At 36.4% G+C, this 22,488-nt stretch overlaps 1 protein-coding gene across 12 annotated transcripts in view; it reads right to left on the reverse strand.

Annotated features, from left to right (window-relative positions):
- PPHLN1 (periphilin 1) overlaps positions 1 to 22,488 on the reverse strand; it is a 181,371-nt gene that overhangs the window by 103,053 nt on the left and 55,830 nt on the right. For 10 of the 12 annotated variants that reach the window (XM_039249340.1, XM_039249336.1, XM_039249343.1 and 7 more), the window contains 2 exons: positions 18,345 to 18,509; positions 15,958 to 16,019 (listed from right to left, as the gene is read on the reverse strand). In XM_039249340.1, the coding sequence (XP_039105271.1) occupies positions 15,958 to 16,019; positions 18,345 to 18,509 (227 nt within the window). The remainder of the gene's footprint in view (positions 1 to 15,957; positions 16,020 to 18,344; positions 18,510 to 22,488) is intronic. The other 2 variants (XM_039249342.1, XM_039249341.1) reach the window with 1 other exon arrangement.

Raw genomic sequence — 22,488 nt, forward strand, 5'->3', positions numbered from 1 at the left:
TTTTTTTTTTTTTTTTTTTTTTTGAGAGAAAGAGCATGTGTGCCTGCAAGCAGGGAAGGAGTAGAGGGACAGGGAGAGATAGTCTTAAGCAGGCTCCACATCCAGCATGGAGCCCAATGCTCAGTCTCATAAACCATGAGATCATGACCTGAGCTGAAATCAAGAGTCAGCTGCTAAACCGACTAAGCTACCCAGGCAACCCTAACTGATTTTTTTAAATTCTGTTTAATTTTTATTTATTTTTTGAGAAGAGAGAGAAGACACAGAATATGAAGCAGGATCCAGGCTCCACACTGTCAGCAGATAGCCTGACATGGAGATCAAACCCACAATTTCACGAATCCCATGAGATCATGACCTGAGCCAAAGTGAGAAACTTAACCAACTGAGCCACCCAGGCGCCCCGTGACTTTTTATTACCAAAAAAGTACGTATCTTGAGAGTTATGATAGTGTCTTTGACTATATCACTAACATTTCAGCCATAACGCTGGGCATGTACAGAAGGCAAAGTCACCAGAAGACTGGAAGATGGGAAGAACTAGTGGCCTACAAAGCAGTTTCTCAAAATGTGTTCCTGGGACCACCTACAATATAATTACTTTGGGTGCTGGTTTCAAATGTAGTTTTATGAAGCTCATGATTCCCCCCTTACTAATATACACCCCCAAGGTAATTCCAGCCCCTCACACCAGTCAAACCAGACAAGTTGTGATGGATATATTTACTGGTTAAGAGTAAAATTCAGTAAAGTAAGGGGGAGAATGAAGGCAGCTTACTTCTTATTCAGGATCTCCCACATCCAACATGCACAATTATTCTACACAAAATATTGGCTACTTCATTTCTAGTCAATAGGAACTTTAAAAAGAATTAAGATTTCAAGAATCATTTTGAAAAAGGCTTGGTAACTTTCATACTGCAAACAAAAATAAGTGCAGACCTCAAGTGTCTTCTCTTAAATGTGGAAACAAGAGTACCAGGCGCACTGTGACTTCACACGGTACCCTTTATTCTATGTATCCCCAAATCAAACAATTATCTTGCAGCAGAGTTAAGAAGTTTGGTGGCCCAAGTCCAGAGCTCTTTCCACAAAACTACATCTTTATGTCAAAAGCATTCTAGGCATGAGATATGGATGGAGAGATCTCCCAATTAGAATATAGGCCTTAGATATCTGTGTTATTCACAGTTTGATCTCTAACACCTACAACAGTGCTGACTGTTATAAAGGTTAAGATATGCCTACACTGGGGGTGCCCGGGTGGCTCAGTTGGTTGAGCATCCGACTTCGGCTCAAGTCATGATCTCGCAGTCCGTCGGTTCGAGCTCCGTGTCGGGCTCTGTGCTGACAGCTCAGAGCCTGGAGCCTGCTTCAGATTCTGTGTCTCCTTCTCTCTCTGACCCTTCCCTGTTTGCTGTCTCTCAAAAATAAAAGAGATTAAAAAAAAAAAAAGATATGCCTACACTGCTAGAACATTAATACCGAAAAATGTAATCCTGAGTCATTACACAAAAGAAGTTTAGTTGTCACAAAATAGTCTAGTGTAGGCATTCCAGAGTGAGAGATTCTGCTCAGATAATCACCTAAGAACCCAGGCTTGGTCACTCTGTTTCATCATATGGCTTCTAAGATCACATGTCTGCTACCATTCCATTCTAGGGCCCACCCTGCAACACGCAGAAAGGTAAATGTGTATAAATGTGCGTCGAAGAGTTTTACTTCTATCTGTTAGAACTGGAGATAAATTAGCCATATGGCCACAACTATCAGGAAGGAAGACTGGGAAATGTAGTCCACCTATGTGCTTAAGATGTGTGGAGAAGTCTTTTCAAGAATGACAGATCTCATTTCAATGAAAAGTTTGGGATTCCCAAATGAAGATGTGTCTAACAGACAGGTGGATGTAGAAATGTAGAGCTCAGAAAAAGAAGCTAAAGCTACAGGGGCGCCTGGGTGGCTTAGTCGGTTAAGCGTCCGACTTTCGCTTAGGTCATGATCTAGCGGTTCATGGGTTCGAGCCCCGCGTCGGGCTCTGTGCTGACTGCCAGCTCAGAGCCTGGAGCCTATTTCAGAGTCTGTCACTCCCTCTCTCTCTGACCCTCCCCTGCTCACGCTGTCTCTCTCTCTCCTAGAAATAAATAAAACAGTACAAAAAAAAAAAAAAAAAAGAAGCTAAAGCTACAGATACAGATTTATCTGTCATCAACAGCAGACAGTATAGGTCCATATTTCTAAAACTTCAGTCTCCAGACCTTCTGCATCATAAATCATCTAGGGGGCTGGAGATTCGGATTCCAAGTCTCCAGTTACTGAATCAGAATCTCTCGAGACAAAGAGACATTTTTGTTTTTAATGAGCTTCTCTGTGATTCTTATGATTCTTATGAAAACAAGCTTTAAAAATATAAGCAAAGGAAATAACTGCAGCTGCGGATAAAGACAGATGAAGTTACCGTAAATGAGAGAAGGTGGTGAGAAGTCACTGTTAACATTATTCTACGGTTTGGGGACTACTGTCAATCCACCATAAACCACCATATTAGACAAATTGCTGTTACATGCTCTTCAGTTCAGAGTTCCCAGATTGTTGCCTTACTCCAAAAATTGCAAACTCTGGTTTTACTTAGTTGCAAACAATGAAACTCAAGACTTAACATTTTAAAAATCTGATTTCTGACTTCTTTTGAAGCAGGTCACAGTGTGCTTCTGTTTCCAAATAGCAAAGATCAGCTTTGCTCCAATCTGACCCCTGGCATTTGTTTACATTCCCTGAATGGCCCCTGTAGGTACACGAGTTTTTTCCCCTAACAGGTATTACTACCACACATAAACAAATATGTTAACTGCTTTTCTAAGTATTACAAGTACTTTATGCTTAATAACTGTATTTGTATATACATAAGTAACAAAATACAGTAATTTGAGTTGATCCTGTAAATGCTTCCATATCCTCAGCCTCTTCATAAACCAATCCCTCCAACTTCTTTAAGTGAAACCTGGTATTTGAACACAAATGCCTCCTGGTAACACTCTTGACTACTAAGTACACACTGATGACTGCCTCAAGGTCCTGAGGTATATGAGGCATAGGATTATGTTCTAAATCCTGCATCCTCCAAGAAGAGGGGAAAAGAACCCAACAAACTACTTAAGTCTGTGCTATCCCACTATTGTCCACATTACCAACCTCCTGATAGCTTTCCCACATTTCCTAAACCCAATGACACAGTCTGCACTGTAACATATCCTATGCACATGGGTGACTTTCAAAATTCATGGGATCATCTGTGCAATGTTATAGCAACTCCTTGACTACCTCCTACCTCCTCCACACACTTGAATCCTAAACCTTGCCACTTACCACCCTAAAGTGCTCTTCATCAGAATCCGATACTGCATTCTTATCCTTCAGTTTTGTCACTCCTACAATAATTCTACCTCATGGTTTCCAGTAAGTCTCCTGTATTTTCTAGCAATCCATGAACCTCATCCTAGCCTCACTCAACTGCCTTTTTTGCCTCAATTACAGTATTTGATTCATGATAAATACCAAAAACTTTCTATCCTGACAATTCTGATATATCGTCTTAGCCAACCCCAAATCTGAATTAATTCTAAAATACGTGATTTCTTCACTGGTAGAGTTGACTGTCACAAGCCTACAGATTGTACCAACTACAGATACATGGTCTCTAATTTCCAAGGTGCCTTCAATCCCAATAGTAATAATATTTTTACTTATCATTAGTGAACTCAATCTCCCATTCACGTCAGCAACTATTCTATATCCTGATAATCCTCCCAAAGTCCTCTAACCTAGCACCAAAACTTTCCCTCTCAGTTACCTCACTTTCCTAAAAAATACAGCAGTCTTCACATATGAACCACCTCAGCTGCCAGTCCAAATCCCTTCTTCCTCAATTTGACTCCATCTGCTCCATCCCTAATTTTATCTTTTTTTCCCCAATATATGATTCTTCCACCTGTTGAAAGTTAGCCCTTCAATCAATGCAGTTCATGCTGGTGCTCATACACCTTGCTTCTTCAGTTTTCCCTTTTCTGCCTTGTACCTTCAACCTCTCTCTTTCCCATTCGACCTATAAATATACTCAAGTCACTGATCACCTTTAAAAAGAGTTTTAGGTGATCCTTTAGCCAGTGTTCTTCTACACCTTCACCTCACAGATATCTCTAAGTCTCATGCATTTTCAACATACACCATTCCCTACTTTCCATCTCAGTTTAGTATTTTTTGATACTTATCCAGCCAGGTTCAACCTACCCCCTCACATCTCATTCATTCTTACATAATCAAACCCAAGAGATATTTTAATCTTTATATTACTGGAATACTCAGTTGCAGACATAATGACCCCAAATATGGTTTAAAAAGTTTTATTTTCCATCACTTACATAAAAGTGAGGGTTCTGACCTCGGTTCACTGCTCTTATCTAACTACCTCTCTCCTTGGACAATCTCAATTTTGAATGCAGCTCCTCCCTTGAAACCATTCCTTCTATATGCCAATCTCAGGTAATATTATTTCATAGAGTAAACAACAAGCAAAAATCCATGTATTTCCCTTGTCTTTATTCCCACATCTAATAACCACATCTTGCTGATTTTTCACTTCCTAAGCCTTTATCAAATTTAACCCTTTTTCTCCAACCCCCTCTCTACTTCATATATTCATTTCTTGTTCTATCTCCAGTGCCACCTTTAAAAAGTCATCCTCTATAGCGTAAACCAAACATTCCAATTGAGTTACCTTAGCCTGTCTACCAAGTTAAAATTTTCCAGGAGCTCCCCGTTGTCAAGAGAATAAAACTATATTTTTAAAACTGCTTATTCAGACTTTGTAGTTCTAATTTAACTCACAATTTCCTAAGTCACAATAAGCATCCATTAATACCTCTACACATCATGCTTTATTTATACAGCTTGCTCATGCTCCTCCTTCTGCAGGAACATGTTTCTCACTACTCTCCTTCAGGTTAACTCTTAGTTTTCCTTCATGTTTTGTCATATTATCTGCTCCCACAGAAAATATTTAATAAAACCCCAGAACAGGGTAAATACTTTGTCTTCCAACAGCATTTTATGCAACTTCAGAACGTATCATATTAGGCTATCTTCTTGAGTATCTATCTCACTCACTAGACTGGAAGCCAGTGATGTAAACAGTGGCCTATACAAAGTAAACACTTAATAAGCATTTGTACCACTAAACTAATACATCAAAGATATCTGATAGTATTTTTCTCTGTCAAATAGTGTACTACCTAAGAAGATATATCTTTTTATCACTATATCACTATAATAAAATAAAAAATTAAATCCCTGCTTTAAAAAAATCAATAGGTATAACAATATTGAACTATTTTGGGGTGCCTGGGTGGCTCAGTTGGTTGGGTATCTGACTTTGGGTCAGGTCACGATCTCATGGTTTGGGAGTTTGAGCCCCGCATCAGGCTCTGTGCTGACAGCTCAGAGCCTGGAGCCTGCTTTGGATTCTGTGTCTCCCTCTCTTTCTGCCCCTCCCTGTTCACACTCTTTCTCTCTCTCTCTCCCAAAAATAAACAAACATTAAAAAAAATTGAACTATTTAATGAAAATTTTCCATACGTGAATACAGAAAATAAAAATGTCAGCATTTAAAAATAAAGTACGCTGGCCACTTGATGACACTCTTTTTTTTTTATTATCATTATTATTATTTTAGAAAAGAGAGAGAATGCACAAGCAGAGGCAAGGGACAGAGGAAGAGAATCTTAAGCAGGCTCCACGCTCAGTGTGAAGCCCAACACAGGGCTGGATTCCATGACCCTGAGGTTATGACCTGAGCAGAAATCAAGAATCAGACACTCAATAAACTGAGTCACCTAAATGGCCCTCCTGTTCCATATTTCCAAATACTAGTTCATACTTTACTGATATCAGTTCCACCCTCAAGTTTATTCTAAGACCTCATAACTATAGGGGGAAAATTACTGTTAAAAACTATCTCATTCAGTCTAAATTAATAACTCTTGGTAAAGTAGGATATAATGTTCCTTGAATATAAAATGAAATGGATCCTAATATATTCTGAATTTCTCTACAAGTGTAGTTTGAACAAAGATAACAAAACCACTATATACACAGAACCAACACAAAATGTGAATAAATTATCAGGTATGTGACTCTATTAAAGAAGAAAGTTATAACTACCAAAGTGAGGGTGGGAGTGTGGGAGGATGATAGAAAACACTGCATTCCCTTTTGTTCTATTAGCTGTTATTCAATCCAGTTGCTTCCAATGATCCCACACTTATTCGATATAAAACCCTAATATATGTGTTGGATTTATAAAGTACATAATGTCCTACAATATGGAACATATAAAACAGAAAGTGAAAAAGATTAATTATAAACCAAAAGTTCCACAGCCAGTAATAGGCCTGTGGAAGATGGTGCAAGCAACGTGGCTTGGCAGTAGCCAGTGATGGCAACCTGCAAAAGTGAAGTGGTGGAAAGAGCAAGAAGGAAACCTCAAGACATCAGAAAACTAACTATGTACAAGAATGTGAGCAAAAATATTGAGGATACTGGTTTTAAGTCTGGGATCAGATTTTACCCTACTTACAAGCTAGTAAGTTCTTAGAATGTTAGTATTTCATGGATATTGGTAGAAGACACAAGACTCCTGGGACAAACAACTTTATTATTCTCGGCACAACAAGCAACACAGCACTGGCTTGTTTGCACCAGCTCCTCCTGGTACCAAGTCCCACAGGAATGATGTGATATAAGCCAAGATCAATGCTACATACATAGTGAGTTTGGTTCAGAACTAAGGAACACTCAATTTGGGGAAGCCACTATTTTTACACCAAGCAAAAAGCAAGCCTGCTCTTTGACACAGAGGAAGGCATTACCTTATCTTTCAAGACTACTCACTACAAACTCAACTCTGAGAAAGAGCATGGATAAAAGGTGGTCAGGGCCTTGCACTCTTGGCAGATCTTGGCAAGATGTGTAGGAGTGCAAAAGACCCATGGGGGACTGTCTCTTCCAACAACTAGGAGCCAAGTTTTTCACTGACAGAAAGAGGTGGTAAAATAGGACATGGAAAAGAGGAAAGGTTAGTGCCACAAACTCAGAGTCCTCAATATATGTAAATACTGTATAAAAATACCTATGTAAGAGTATGTGCGTCCACACACACACATGCACGCATACTAAATGTGCAGATCTTGGAGTTTCCACTAATGAGAACCTGTGCTCCTTGGACAAATAGCTGACTTTACAGCTGGGGCAGAGAAAGTATAAGAATAACCTGGAACATCTTGCATAAGAAGGTAAGGAAGTGATCAAAGAATGATGTGGACAACTCATAACAAAACAACACTGAATTAGCAATGGATTCTTAGAACACCAAAAACATTAGCAACAAAAGGAAAAAGAGAAATCAGACTTCACTAAAATTAAAACACTGAACATTGAAGAATATTATCAAAAAAACAGTATTTGCAAACCATGTATCTGATAAAGATTTAAGAAGCAGAATATGTAAAGAACTCTTCTAAAACTCAAAAACAAAAAGACAACTTCATTTTAAAATGGACCCAAAAAGGAGTAGATAACTCTTCAGAGAAAATATACAAATGACCGATAAGCACAGGAAATGTTGCTCATCATGAACCAAAGGGGAAATGTAAATCAAAACGATAATGATACCACTTCATACTTACCAAGATGGCAATAATAACAAGGATAAGGATAATATGTCAATTATTCCTCAAAAAAAATTTCACATAAAGCTTCTGAAAACAATGAAACAATTAAAAGGATGTGAACAAAATGCCAAGTATACCTCAAAAAAACCAAAAATCCACATATAGCCTCCAGAAAATAATGTTATAAAGCACACCCACAGTAACATATTTCTAAGTACAGTAAATGAACTGCCACAAATGAACAACTGCTTGAGAGATAGATGCCACAATGTGATTTACACATGAAAGAAATTAATTAATGGTGAAAAAGATCAAAGGAAACGTTGGAAATATTAACATGTACAGGGCTCCACCAAAAATCTTCATTAAATTGTTTAAAAGAAAGTATAGGGAGTATTTATTTAAATGAAAAGACACTGCACACACTGAATTTCAAAAGCAGCATTCGTTTTCATATACACACATTAGATTTAGCTAAAACTAGATCTTTTTTTTTTAAGGTCTTAACAAATGTTAAGTTTCAACAAGATTTCATTGAGCTGCAGTTCAGCACCAAGTTTCCAAGATGCCTGAGCTTCTCAGGAAGACCCCCACCCCAATTATTCACCCAAGTATCATCCTAAATTCTCTACCTCCCTTCCTTTCACCTCAGGTTTTTGGGGTTGTTTTTTTTTTTTTAATCTTTTTAATGTTTGTTTATTTTTGAGAGACAGAGAGAGACAGAGCACAAGTGGGAGAGGAGCAGAGACAGATTTCGAAGCAGGCTCCAGGCTCTGACCTGTCAGCACAGAATCTGATACAGGGCTCAAACTCACAAAATTGTGACATCATGAGTTAAGCTGAGGTCAGACACTTAACCAACTGAGCCACCCAGGTACCCCTCACCTCAGGTTTTAAAGAATACACAAAAGCTGTGCCACACCTATCGTCCAACTCCTCTCTGCTGCCTCTTACCTTTTGTCTATATATTCTATGCCAGCTGATGTCATACCTGAAATAGAATCATCCCCCCAGCCTATAAAACTTTCTGCAGGGAACAAGAAACCAAAGCCCAATTCAAAAATCACTTTTATACCAACGATTCCTCCAAATTTCTCTCTGGACCTGACTTCTAAGCAATTTTACTCCCACATTCTCTGTGAGATTCCAGCGACTCAGATGTCCACTAGTACCTGTTCTTCAGCCAGAATGGACTCATCAGTTACACACCATTCACTTGCTTATCATGTGCCAGCCACTTAAATAATCTTCCTTCAGCTCTATCCATCTCTTCCACAGAAATGCTACGCAGCCTTCAGGGTTCAACTCAAATGATCCCTCCTCCTCAGTCTGTCCTCATCATCCTACTTGGCATCATTTTTCTGAATTCTTTCAGTGTCATTACTTACCACAGGAAGTACAACCCACCCCATTCTCCTTTATATTAGCCATTTCAGAGTATTTCTTCTTTCCCTTTTCTGACAACAAAGAACATAATCTCCTTCTGCTAGTTCTTATTCGCATTCTCACAATACTGTGTACTAGTTTTAAAAATACAGAGTGAATAAATGTCTCAGTACACAGATAGTGTCTGTGAACATTTTAGGCCATAACCTGCTATGGCTATATTTACAAAATAACTAGAACCTAAAATAACTGAAATCCAAGTTTTAATGTTTAAAAATACTTAACAGAATGCCCCTGCATACATACACACACACACACAAGCAATAATAAAAGCAATATAACAAGTGGTGGTGAGTATGTGAAGTAACTGGGAACCTCGTACACTGGTGGGAATGTAAAATGGTACATCCACTACAGAAATCAGTTAGGGGGTTCCTCAAAAAGCTAAACAGAGAAGTACCATATGACCAGCAATTCTACTCCTACGTACCCACTCAAAAGAATTTAAAACAGGACTCAAAACAGATACTTTTGTGTCCAAATTCACTGCAGCATTATTCACAAGACCCAAATGGTAGAAACCACACAAGTATCCAACAAAAGATAAATCGATAAACAAAATGCAGTAAACACATAAAATGGAATATTATTCACCAATAAAAAGGAATGACATTCTGACATGTTACACCATGGATGAACCTTGAAAACATCATTCTAGGGGCGCATGGTTAGTTCAGTTGGATGGACATTCAACTCTTGGTTTTGGCTCAGGTCATGATCTCATGGTTTGTGGGTTTGAGCCCCATGTCAGACTCTGTGCTTGGGGTTCTCTCCCTCCCTCTCTCTCTGCCCCTACTGTGCTCAGACACTCTCTCTTGCTCTCAAAATAAACAAACACTTAAAAAACCACTTTTAAAAAATCATGCTAAATGATAGAAGCCAGACACAAAAGGACAAATATAGTATCATTCCACTTATATGAAATACCTAGGATAGAAAAATTCTTACAGACAAAAAAGAGAATGTGGTTGACCTGGTCTGCGGTTAAGGAGGCATGAGGAGTTACTGCTTGACAGTTAAAGTATAATTTTTGTTTGGGATGATGAAAAAAAGTTTTGAAAATAGTAGTGCTGGTTACCCAACATTGTGAATGTAATTAATGCCAGTGAGTTGTATACTTAAAAATTGTGAAAATGGCATATTTTATGTTATACATATGCCACTACAACAAAGTATTTTTTGAAAAAACACAAAAGCTAATTTGAAGGGATTCCCACTGACCACCTTTGGGCATCGAAATAAAGATAGGAACAGATTATAACAGAGTAAAAAAGGAATCCATGAGTCCACACTGATGTAAACATTTTGTTTGATTTTTCTAAAAGGTGGTGGTAGAGAGAAAGCTCTTTCTCACAACTGACACCGGGTTAACAGCATGCATCATAAATATAGAAAGAACAATCTAATTACAGAATCACCATTACAAATCATTGTAATGGGAACACCTGGGTGGCTCAGTTGGTTAAGTGTAGGGCTCTTAGTTTTGCCTCAGGTCATGATCTCACAGTTTGTGAGTTTGAGCCCTGCATGGGGCTCTGCAGTGATGGCTCTAAGCCTGCTTGGGATCCTGTCTCCCTCCCTCTCTGTCCCTCCTGCACTCATTCTGTCTCTCTCCCTCCCCTCCAAAAATAAACAAACAACCTTGGAAAAAAAAAATTCAGGCTAGAACTAGTGGGTGAAAATGGATGACGAATAGCTTATTTGCATAGCTTCAAAGTATCTGCTCTACAAAATACTCATCTCAGGGGAGAAGGCTAACTTCACAGTGAAGAAATTTTGCAGACCCCATCTTAAATGACAAAAGTCAATAATACCAAAAAGGGGACAAATTGACAACCTGGGCAACCAACAGGATGCAATAAAAAGAATGCAGCATCACCTCAGGGACTGCCCTGGCAAAAATGCCTAACTTTAATTGTGAACATCAGACAAACCTAAAGAGAAACATTCTACAAAATGTCTGCCCTGTATTCATCTTGCCCAAAACAATGAGGCATACAATCAAGGAAAAGGCGGAGGAACTGTTTCAGATTAAAGAAGTCTACAAAAATATGACCTGTAAACTCAGAATAGATCTTTTTGCTAAAAAACACATATTTGGGGCATTGTGAGAGACATTACTGGGAGTCTTTGGTGAACAATTATAGCAGATTTTTAAATTATTCTTACAACTTTTCTATAAATTTAAAGACGGTTTCAAACACGTTTTAAGTATTCTAATATTTTCTTTCCACAACATAAAGAATTATCATGTACACCCCAACAAAGCACTAACTAAATTAGCATGGTTTTCCTAAACACTCAAAACAGTATTACAACCACTCTCTGCATGGTTTACAGTACAGTGATCTCCACCCAGAACAAAGTTCTTTTTCACAAAGTCTTTAAGCTTGGAACTCTTCAATGAGGCCACCTAATAGGGAACAATGTACAGACAGAATGATGCTAGTCTGTAAAAGCAGTAGGTTCTGGGAGAGCATAATACCTGAAATGTTACTGAAGACACCCAGACATCAAGTGAAGGTGGGAGAAAATGTGGAAAAAATCCTTTCTACACTACCATCCTGCTTTATTTCTCTTCAAAAAAATTAGATTTATCTGTTTACTATCTACAATTCATACTAAAACGTAGGCTAATAAGAGAACCTTTTTATCCATGGAGGTAAAAGAATACCTGACATTACCAGTCTCCCAATAAATATTTATCAAATGAATGAATATACCATATACAATAAATTCTATACCAAAAAATTTCAAACAATAGAGTACGAGTACAGGCAACATTCTCTGATCACAGAATGAATAGAATATACTATGTCACGATCAGTTAAAAAAAAAAAAACTATTATCTATCAGAATCTATGGGACACAGTTATAACAATTCTTAAAAGAAATTCCAACATTCTGATGAACCGTTAAATTCTATTCCTGAAAACATTATTATGCTATATGTTAACTTGGATTTAAATTTTAAAAAAAAGGTGGGGCCTGGGTGGCTCAGTCGGTTAAGTGTGGTTAAGTGTCTGACTTCGGCTCAGGTCATGATCTCACGGTTCGTGGGTTCAAGCCCTACGTCGGGCTCTGTGCTGACAGCTAGCTCAGAGCCTGGAGCCTGCTTCGGATTCTGTGCCTCCCTCTCTCTCTGACCCTCCCCTGCTCACACTGTGTCTCTCTCTCAGAAATAAATAAAACATTAAAAATAAATTAATTTTAAAAAAGAAAAAAAATTAGGAATCACAACAACAAAAGAAAATTCCCAAAACTCTACTTATATTACACTTATAAGTAAGAAATAAAAAAAACTAACCAAATTAAAGTGTTAGGCTTTTTTCAAAAATAGAAACATAAGTGTTGTCTATTAAAATGTAAAATATACCTGCCCTATGACCCAGAAATTCCACTTTAGACAAACTATTGCATAGAAACCAAAGTACTATTTAGTACATGATATACTCAGATTTATTATGACACTGCTTTGTACCGGAAACAAAGTGAATATTCATCGATAGATGAACAGCTAAATTATTTGGTATATCCACACGATGGAATAGAACTCAGCCATTTAAAAGATTCAAATAAAAGTTAAACCAAAAAACCTGGAGAGATTTCCACAAGCCACTGAAGGAGATAAGGAACTTACAGAAGAGTATGTATAATATGATCTCGTTAACAACAAATAGTCCAAATGTTTGTGAATATAGAGAAAAAATACAGAACATACACCAAACTGTTAACATGACTGTGGGAAAGAGGAGTCCCATATATGATCTTCTGTTTCATTTACGTAAAATTATATAGATAGGAAAATAATAAAGTGCTACAAAAGTCAGAAAAGGAAAATAAAGATAGAAGTATGCCATTATTTTAAATCCTGAAAAGCAATATAACTAAAAATCAACCTGAGAACTGTTTCTTTAGCGTGACTATGAACCATGAGCTAATCTAATCAAGAGTTTTTCTTATACTTTTGCCTTTCATATTTAGGTCTTTATTATTAACAGATATTTTGACACACCAGGTTTTTCAATTTCCTTGTTTTCCCCCCAAATGATGGCAGCTTGTCCCAGCACTATCTACTGAAAAGTTCATTCTTTCCTCCTTTTGATTCTTAGTGCTATATCGCAAATTCCTAGATATAATCTAGGTTTGTTTCTAGACTCCCTTTTCAGTTTCACAGTTTACATTACTACAGCTTGGTAAGTTATGATGTATAGTATTTGGAGTCTTCACATACTTTTCAAGGCTATTTTTGCCATTTGTCCCTTTACTCCTTCATGGTAATTTTAGAAACAACTTGCCAACCTTCATGGGAAAAAAAATCCTGGAATTTGGAACGGAATCAAACTAAAGGAACACCTGAATTTGTGAACTGACATGTTCATGATACAGTCTCTTCCCAACCACAGATGTCACACATATATTTTGCCTTTCTTAAAAATGATTTTTTTAATGGTTATTTTTTGAGAGGGAGAGAGAGAGAGATCGAGAGAGATCGAGAGAGAGAGAGAGAGAGAGAGAGAGAGACAGAGAGCACGCGCGAGCGCTCGTAAGCAGAGGAGGGGCAGAGAGAGGGGGAGAGAGAGAATCCCCAGTAGGCTCCTTGGTGTCAGTGCGGGGCTCATGCGGTGCCCGACCCCACAAACTGAGGGATCATAACCTGAGCTGAAAGCAAGTCAGCCTCTTAACCAATTAAACCACCTCACTGCCTCTATGTTGCTCCTTTTATTCAGGTCTTCAGTGTCCTTCAGAAATGACTTGCCATTTCATCTACTTAGGTCTCACACAATTTTCTTAGATTTATTCCTATCACTCCTTTTATGCTACAGTATTTTTAAATTAAATTAGAATTTTAAAATTCTAACTTATGCTAACAGCTATTACACTAACCTTTGCTAATTTCCTAATAGTTCTAATAGTGATAGACTCTCTTGGATTTTCTACATAGATAATTTATCATCTATATATAATTTTCTTTCATTCTAACTCTTACAACTTTTATATATTTTTCTTGTATAACTCTAGAGGCTTAGGCCTCCATTACCATGATAAATAGAAGCAGTGATAACAAGCATCTTTGCTCCATTCTCATTTTAAAGCAAATGCTTCTAATTTTACCACTCAGTACAAACCCCCATTTATCAGATAAAGGAAATTCTCTTCCATTTCTAGCTAGAAGTCTTTATAATTACTGTGTTAAGTTTAACACTGTAATTAAATTTTATTAAAGTATCAAGAAACCTGGGTGGCTCAGTCGGTTAAGTGGATGACTCTTGCTTTCCACTCAGGTCATGATCTCCCGGTTCATGGGATCAAGCCCTGAGTCAGGTTCCACACTGACCTGAGCGTGGAGCCTACTTGGGATTCTCTCTCTCCCTTTCTCTGCCCCTCTTCCACTCATGAATGCTTGCTCTCTCTCTCACGCATGCTCTGTCTCTCTCTCTCAAAAAATAAGCTTAAAAAGAAAGTATTTTTCAGCATCTATTTTCTCTATTCTTTCTTTTGAGAGAGGCAGTCCACCATGGGTTCAGCCCATCCCTGCACATCCCTGCCATGTACTCCAAATCATAAGACCTAACCATCTGCTGACACCGCACAATTTCTACAGCTGGTCATACAATTAAATATGTCAAGGTGACGACAGCATAAGCACGTGACTACTCACTTTCAGTGAAAGAAGGACTGGCTTGTTTGTTTCCTGTTTACTACAAAAAGGTAGCAAGCTCTTGATGCTGTGTTCCTCAGCTGCGGTGCATCCCACTGTATGCACGGCTCTCGTCCCTGCCCACTGCATCACACGCTATGGGACGTGAAGGCAGGGAACCAGCATTGCCATGCTGATGCCCCTGATGACTGCTGGGCTGGGAGTAATAAACTGCCTTGCTCTCATCCACTGAATCCTCTTGTCTACTTCTGGCACCTAGAGTTGTGGCAGTTGATCCCTTTCCATTCTCCATAGGCTATTCTCTGACTGTTCATAAGAATCTTTAAAAAGCTTTTAGAACTTTTACTACTTCCTTTGTGAAGTCATTAAAAAAAAAAAAAACTTGATTAAGGCTGTCCCTCTTTTTTTCCTAACTATTCTATCAGATGCTTCAATAGTTAACCAAGGCTAACAACGCCTGAGGTCCTTCCAAAATGTGTCTTTCCAATAGAACCTTACTGATCAAACTAAAGCATCTAAGAATGTCAGCTTATAATAAAAGAAACTCTGGGGGCACCTGGGTGGCTTGGTCAGTTAAGTGTCTCAGTCTTGATTTTGGCTTGGGTCAGGATCTCACAGTTCATGGAATCGAGCCCCGCACTGGGCTCTGTGCTGACAGTGCAGAGCCTGCTTGGAATTCTCGCTCCCTCTCTCTGCCCCTCTCCTGATCACGCTCTCTCTCTCTTTCTGTCTCTGTCTCTCAAAACTAAATATTTAAAAATAAATAAGAATAAAGGAAACTTTGCAATAACTTAAATATTCCGGAGGGGAAAAAAACAGCCTTAACGTTCTAATTAAGTAAACAGATACCTTATAATCCATATCACACATCAGGAATAATAACTAATTTGATAAGAATATATCAATAGTTCAAACATTATTTTTTATTATCAATTACAAAATGCCAATTGACACAGAATGCTATTAGTGCTATTATATTAATCACAAAAGTATAATGTTTGTTGCTTTCAAAAATTTAAATCCTAAGTAGAAATATTTCATCTATAAGCAGTGAGGTCAGATTTCAACATCAGACAGCTCTGTGCATCAGGTATCAGAGTAGTTATGGTACTAGGTTTATCTTTTTACCTGTATTCTGGCTGTCGGCTCGTGGAATGATCATCTCTTGTCCACCTATAGCCAGATTCATCCTGTAAAATAAAAAAGCTACTCAGATTTGTTTATATTATTTTGGTCAAGTAGGGTTTATCTAACAGTACTAGTGGAAACTAATCTCTAAGACCAAAATAATATGAGGATAAAAATACCTCTCTAAATTTCTCTGAGTTTCAAAGGCATAAAAAAGAAAAAAAAAAGATACAGCAAGTCACACATAACAACTAGTTTAGTAGACTGACAACCTGTGGTACCATCTATCTGTATGAAAATTCTTACAGTATTTCTTTGGTAGGCCCTAATAGCCTTATTGCCAAAAACAGATACCAACATCACAACAGCTAAAGGCTGTTAGAAGAACAAAGGCTCAATTTAAATTAAATGAAGCCTACAGGTCTTTCTATTTCCTTCTGTCAAGTTCTTTCACCAATTTTCAAATTCAAGACCAGGAAACATTTGCTACTTTCCCACTTGTTCAAATTTTCTTTTCTCATCTTGACTCCCACTAAAACCCATAATTTGGAAACAACATAATAGGAAAACATCACTTACTGATAAGTTAAATTAGATCAACATGTGGCACTAAGTTTATGATTAATTAAAAAAAAACATTGTGTCCTCTAAAACAAATACATTCGCAAGGTACATTAAAAACACACACATAGTAATCCACGCCCAATTACTTTAAAATTATATACAGAATATAATGTGAATTATTTATAATCAGAAATACTTATTCAGCTAGAATAAATATTTTCATGGTCTTCTCTAGCATCATATACTCTACTCTTACATAAAAGTAATGTATTCATCATTTTCATTCTCAACAGTAAACATAAAGAAACAAAAGACATTACAACAAAATGAAAGATCAAGAAAATTCAAAGGCTGTAAGATGATATTGGGTAAAGTTAGTTTATGTAACTGAACTCAAGATAATTTAGTATCACAAGAGTCCTAAGAATATCAAGTAGGGTCATTTTTGTTTGAAGAGAATTTAAAGAGAAAATGTATAAAGTATGAATGAACACAATTTGTAATTTTAAAAAAGTACTGTTGAGGCACTATTATGCTACACGGTTTTAGGGGGAAAAAAATCATATTCACGAGGGTTCAAATGCAAATTGGTCCAATGAATCCCAAATTCCCTATCCATATTAAATGGCCACATTTAGTTTTCGTAAGAAGGGTTTTCATAAGGCCAAATCTTATGCTAGGCCAAATTTTTTCTTCTTCAGACTACCTTGAAAAATGGCTCCAAAGACAAAGTACAGTATTTCTAGGATAGAGATAGTGCATGTTTAGTTTTTTTACACTAAATTCTTCTTCCTAAAGGAACAGCACAACATTTAAAAATTGAACAAAACAAAAATCAATTCTATGAGAAAGAAGCTGCACACTCCAAACTTTAAAACTACAAGAAAACATTGAATAGTCTCATTACTACTTTAGAATTCTTAAGGGTCACCATGATGTAGTGATCAGAGAACTAGCGTTCCATACATATACACATATAACCCTGGCTAAATCACTTTAAGGGTAAAGTATGGAGAGTAATTCCAACAGCCAATGTGAGGTCAAATTTTAATATAAATAATGTTTGAATATGTACTGTAAATTATAATACTGTATTATACAGTAAGCAAAGGGAAAAAAGAAAATGTAGGAAAATAGTCTAGCAGAGGAGAAATGTAAACACACAAACTAAGTTCAAAAGAACTGCATCAAGAAATAGTTGCAATCAAATTCAATGACAGATTATTGCAACATACTTCTGGAGTATTAAAGACAATCAGAAGAAACAAAATACAATAACAACCGTGGTAATAATAGCTAACATTTAAAAAGTGCTTATTATATATAGGACAGGTAGTGTTTTGAGAGCTTTCTAATTTGAGTAAGTAGATTTCAATCAGTACAACAAACATGAGACTAAAACTCAACAACGTTAATCCAACTTCACCCACAGCATTTCATCATGAATGAAAATAATCAAAGTAATTTAAGTGAGTACCTCCAGTAAGAGATGGTAACCACCTGCTCATCACTTTTTGAGTATCAAGGCAATAAATAGATTAACTTTACCTGCTTCTGCAAATTCTTTCCAATTTAGGGGATAAAAACACAGGTTAGTTGGAATTAATGTCATTTAGATAGAGCTATCCAGAGTGGCTTACCTACTTTGTCCCAAGATTCTCCACTACCAGTTCCCATTTGACAGCTCTAGCAGGCAAGTCAACAGAGCATCAAGCAGGAAGTGTTTATTCAACTGCCTTCATGGTCAGTAACAAATTTCAAAAATTACATGATTTTTAAGCTTATAAAATATAACAATTAGTACATGGGGGAAATTTACATACTCCTCTGTGAGGTGGACCACTTCTTCGATCATGAGAAAAACTGCGGCCCTCGTCATAGTCTCGGTAATCAACATGATTGTAATATCTATTGTAGTTTCCTTCACCAGGTCTGTCTAGCAGTGGTGGTTTCTTTGGCACAATATTAACTACTCTATGGTAGCCATCCTAAAACAGACAAAAAGAAATATATAAAAATCACTAATTTCTCTATTTGGTTTTGGAAAGGTTTTTTAAAAAGTACAGGAGTTCTTATCCTTAATCAAATAGAAATAAATGTATAAACAAAGAAAAATGCATTAATGAAATAACATGAATATAACTAATAGTAAGGTTTTCACATGGATTAAAGGAAATAAAATTCTTCAATGAAGCCAGGTGTTTAAAATAACAAGCAGCAATACTAAAAATCAATCATAAATAAAACAAAAAATACAGTATTACTTTAGTAAAAAATAAACTACAGAAAGAATGTTATAGTAGCTCTAATCCTAATTGCCTAAGAATTTTAAAAACAAAATCATTTAAGACACATCTTTAGTCTACTGTGTTTGAAGTATACTATTCACAAGAAATACAAAATCTTTACACTTAAGCAACAGCAAACAGGGAGGTAATACTGAGCTAGAACCATCAAGAGGAAACATTCTGCTATCTCTCCAGAAGCACTGGAGCGAAGACAGCCTTTGATTTCACAGTCTAGAAGCAAAATAAAACCCAATATAAAATTTGAGCTCATTTTCAAAATAGTAAGTTAATGTTTTAAAGTCTGAGCAATTAGGGGTTCCTGGGTGGCTCAGTCAGTTAAGCACTGGGACTCTTGGTTTCGGCTCAGGTCATGATCTCCTGTTTTGTAAGTTCAAGCCCTGAGTCAGGCTCAGGCTCTGGCAGTGCAGCCACCTTGGGATTCTCTATCTGCCCCTCCCATGTTCTCTCTTTCTTAAATATATAAACTTTAAAATAAAGTTTAAGCAATGGATTTTTTTGTGGGGGCTGGGAAACTGGACAGAGGGAGAACACCTATCTTAAGTAGCAGTTGCTTTGAAATACCTGAAGAAAATGGTTATCAACAAGTAAGGACTAAAGAGCTACACAACATGTGTTTATAAATAATCTTGCCTGGAGTATTCATGGTTTGTCTTCTATCAATATCAGATTAAATGTATGTGAAAGAAATTAGAAAACAATCAAAATATAAGACATGCTCAATTAAAGTAACTGGTTTGACAAAATAAAAACAAAATCCAATATAAAGCCCAACATTCAGGGCATTACTCTACCATCTTTATGTCCAGTTTTACATCAATACAATAGATTAATACTATTACCTACCTCAAGGAGCTGTTATGAAGACTAAATAAAAAGCAGATTGTAAAACATTTAGTACAATGTGTAGGGCACACTATGTACTCAAAAACGTTTGTTGTTGTGATTACCTTTTTAATGTCTAAGTGAAACACAATCCTTCCAAGTGTCTACTTTCTTAAATAATTTCTTAACATTAATAACTACAATTATTCAGTCATTAAGTTACAGTGTCTTATTCCAATTTCCAAGTGGGTAGGAAATTTGTTAATATGCTGAGAAAAAATAAAATTAAGAGTTCATATCTACTTAAGAATTAAAATGATCTAATTTTCCCATGGTTCTATAAGGTGGTTTCTTTTTTTTTAGTATGTTAGATATTACATTAAATCATATAGTTTACATAACATGTAGGAGACAAATGAACCCATATGCTCTTATAAAAATTATCTCTCAATACAGGTTTCAATTAAATCTATGCAAACATTGAGCTTCTTAAAAAAACTCAACATTAAGCCAAAATTAGCAACATAATTTATAGCATTCTCTAAATCAAAATTTGTTATTCTTAAAATTAGAATCACTGATTTCTCCACCAAGAAACCATACAATTCCATTCTATAACATCCTTGTTGGTTTGTAAATATTTATTTGGAGGGATGGTGGCGTAAGTATGCATGTCTAAACACTTTTATGAATAGAGAGCTCATTATTTTACAAAGCAACTTTTTCCTCTAATTCAAAGTTATTTTAGGATTATAAAATGCATACGGTAAAACTTTCAAATAAGTAAAACTCGAATCACATTTAGTCATAGATATAATAAATTGTTTTTTCCAAATAAAAATAAAGTGAAATCATTCCAAAGTTGTTAATCAGTAACAGAAAAAATAAACAAAACAAAAATCCTCCTGATGACAGCTCTGTATCTGGCAATGAAGATCAAACTGGAATTTTCTTTATGTTTTGAGACTGTTCAAATATAAGTACATTATTACCATCTCACCTCTATAATAGGCATCTATTCTTAAGGAAAATTCCCTAGTTATATGAAAAGATTTAAGGAAATGAAGATGACTGGAGGAGTCTGTGATAAAGCAAGATTATATTTTCAGAAAGTTCCTTTCTTATCTAGGAATACTATGCAAGGATTTTTTTTCCCCAATAAAATACATGATGAGAGGCAAATTTCTCAGAAATTTTTTCAAAAGTTTTTTTTAATAAAAAAGTTCAAACAGTATTTTATATTGACCTTGTTGGAAAAACCATCAGTGTTTGAAATTCTCCTACAAATTTTACACTGAGCTATAAACATGTAATTTTCCTTTTTCTTTTTTTAAAATGTTTATTGATTTTGAGAGAAAGGGAGAGAGAGCACGCACGTGTCAATGAGCAGGAGAGGCAGATAGAAAGGGAGAGAGAACTCCAAAAGGCTCGAAACCACAAACCATGAGATCATGACCTGAGCTGAAACCAAGAGTCAGACGCTTAACCAACTGAGCCACCCAGAAGCCCTGTAATTTTCCTTTCTAAATGCTAACAGAAATACACAAGGCGTCAGGTACTGATAAGGTTGGAGCCTTCATTTTAGAAACGTCTTGGAAAATAATGGCACTGTTATATACAAACCAGAAATAAAAATTATAACTTCTAAAGAAGATCTTAAAAGATTCAGGATAAGAGGATCATTTTCGATTAATTTAAAAATTAACCCAATGGAATCAAAACATTTCTATTATTTAAAATGCAGATATTTCAGGGGCACCTTGGGTGGCTTAGTCAGTTAAGTGTCCAACTCTGAATTTCAGCAAGAGATCAAGCCCTTGGTCGGGCTCCGTGCTGAAAACTCAGAGCCTGCTTGGGATTCTCTCTCCTCTCTCTCTGCCCCTCTCCTCACTTGCATGTGCTTGCTCTCTCTCTCTCAAAATAAACAAACATTTTAAAAAATAAAATGCAGGTTATTTCAAATCTTGAGTGTGGACATATAATCTGAATTTACCTCGATGAAATCAATTTTCACTGCTTTAGTTCATTATGAAAAATATGTACAGTATCCCATTAAAAAGATCAGACCATATCAATTTAATACAAGTGTTGTATATTTTTACCATGTACCAATTTTCTATGGCTGTTACTAGAATTTCCAAACATACGTATAAAATCTATCAGATTTGCTCCTCCAAAATTAGTATTATGATCAGACCAAAATAAAAAAGTATATGTAACTCATTTTTAAAAAAATGTTTAAGCCTATTTTACTTAATCATGATCCACTGTCAGGACGTAGAAAGCAAAACCTTGCATATACATACTTTTTTGAGAAGTTATAGGTCTGTGAAATTTACACATTCACATAGGTCACTATCTTGGGGCTAGAACAATTCCTACCATTGGGGCTTCTGAGTTTGTGAAATAAGGACTGTTCAGTTTTGTTTGTGCTAATGAAAATTAGATTAAGATACTTACAAACTAGTTTTACAATTTTTACATCAGAAATGGTGATTAAGTTTTGTTACAAAATAAGCAATTATTTCTTAATTAGCTATCAATTCCAATTTAATAGAACTACCTCTTATGAGAAATATTTTCAGTTAGTGAAAGCACCAAGTTTTGTATCATTCAATATTTAGTGTCAAATTTTCCACACTAATGTTTAGTCTTGTTACTAACTGGGGCAAATTATGAGGATTAGCACGTTTCTTTAAAATGTTTTCCAATATCAGGGGTGCCTGAGTGGCTCAGACAGTTAAGCATCCGACTTTGGCTCAGGTCATGATCTCACAGTTCATGAGTTTGAGCCCTGTGTCATCTGAGCTGTGCTGACAGCTCAGAGCCTGGAACC

This window comes from Hyaena hyaena, unplaced genomic scaffold, assembly GCF_003009895.1.
Source record: "Hyaena hyaena isolate Hyena2069 unplaced genomic scaffold, ASM300989v1 scaffold_334, whole genome shotgun sequence".
NCBI classification, from domain to species: Eukaryota; Metazoa; Chordata; class Mammalia; order Carnivora; family Hyaenidae; genus Hyaena; species Hyaena hyaena.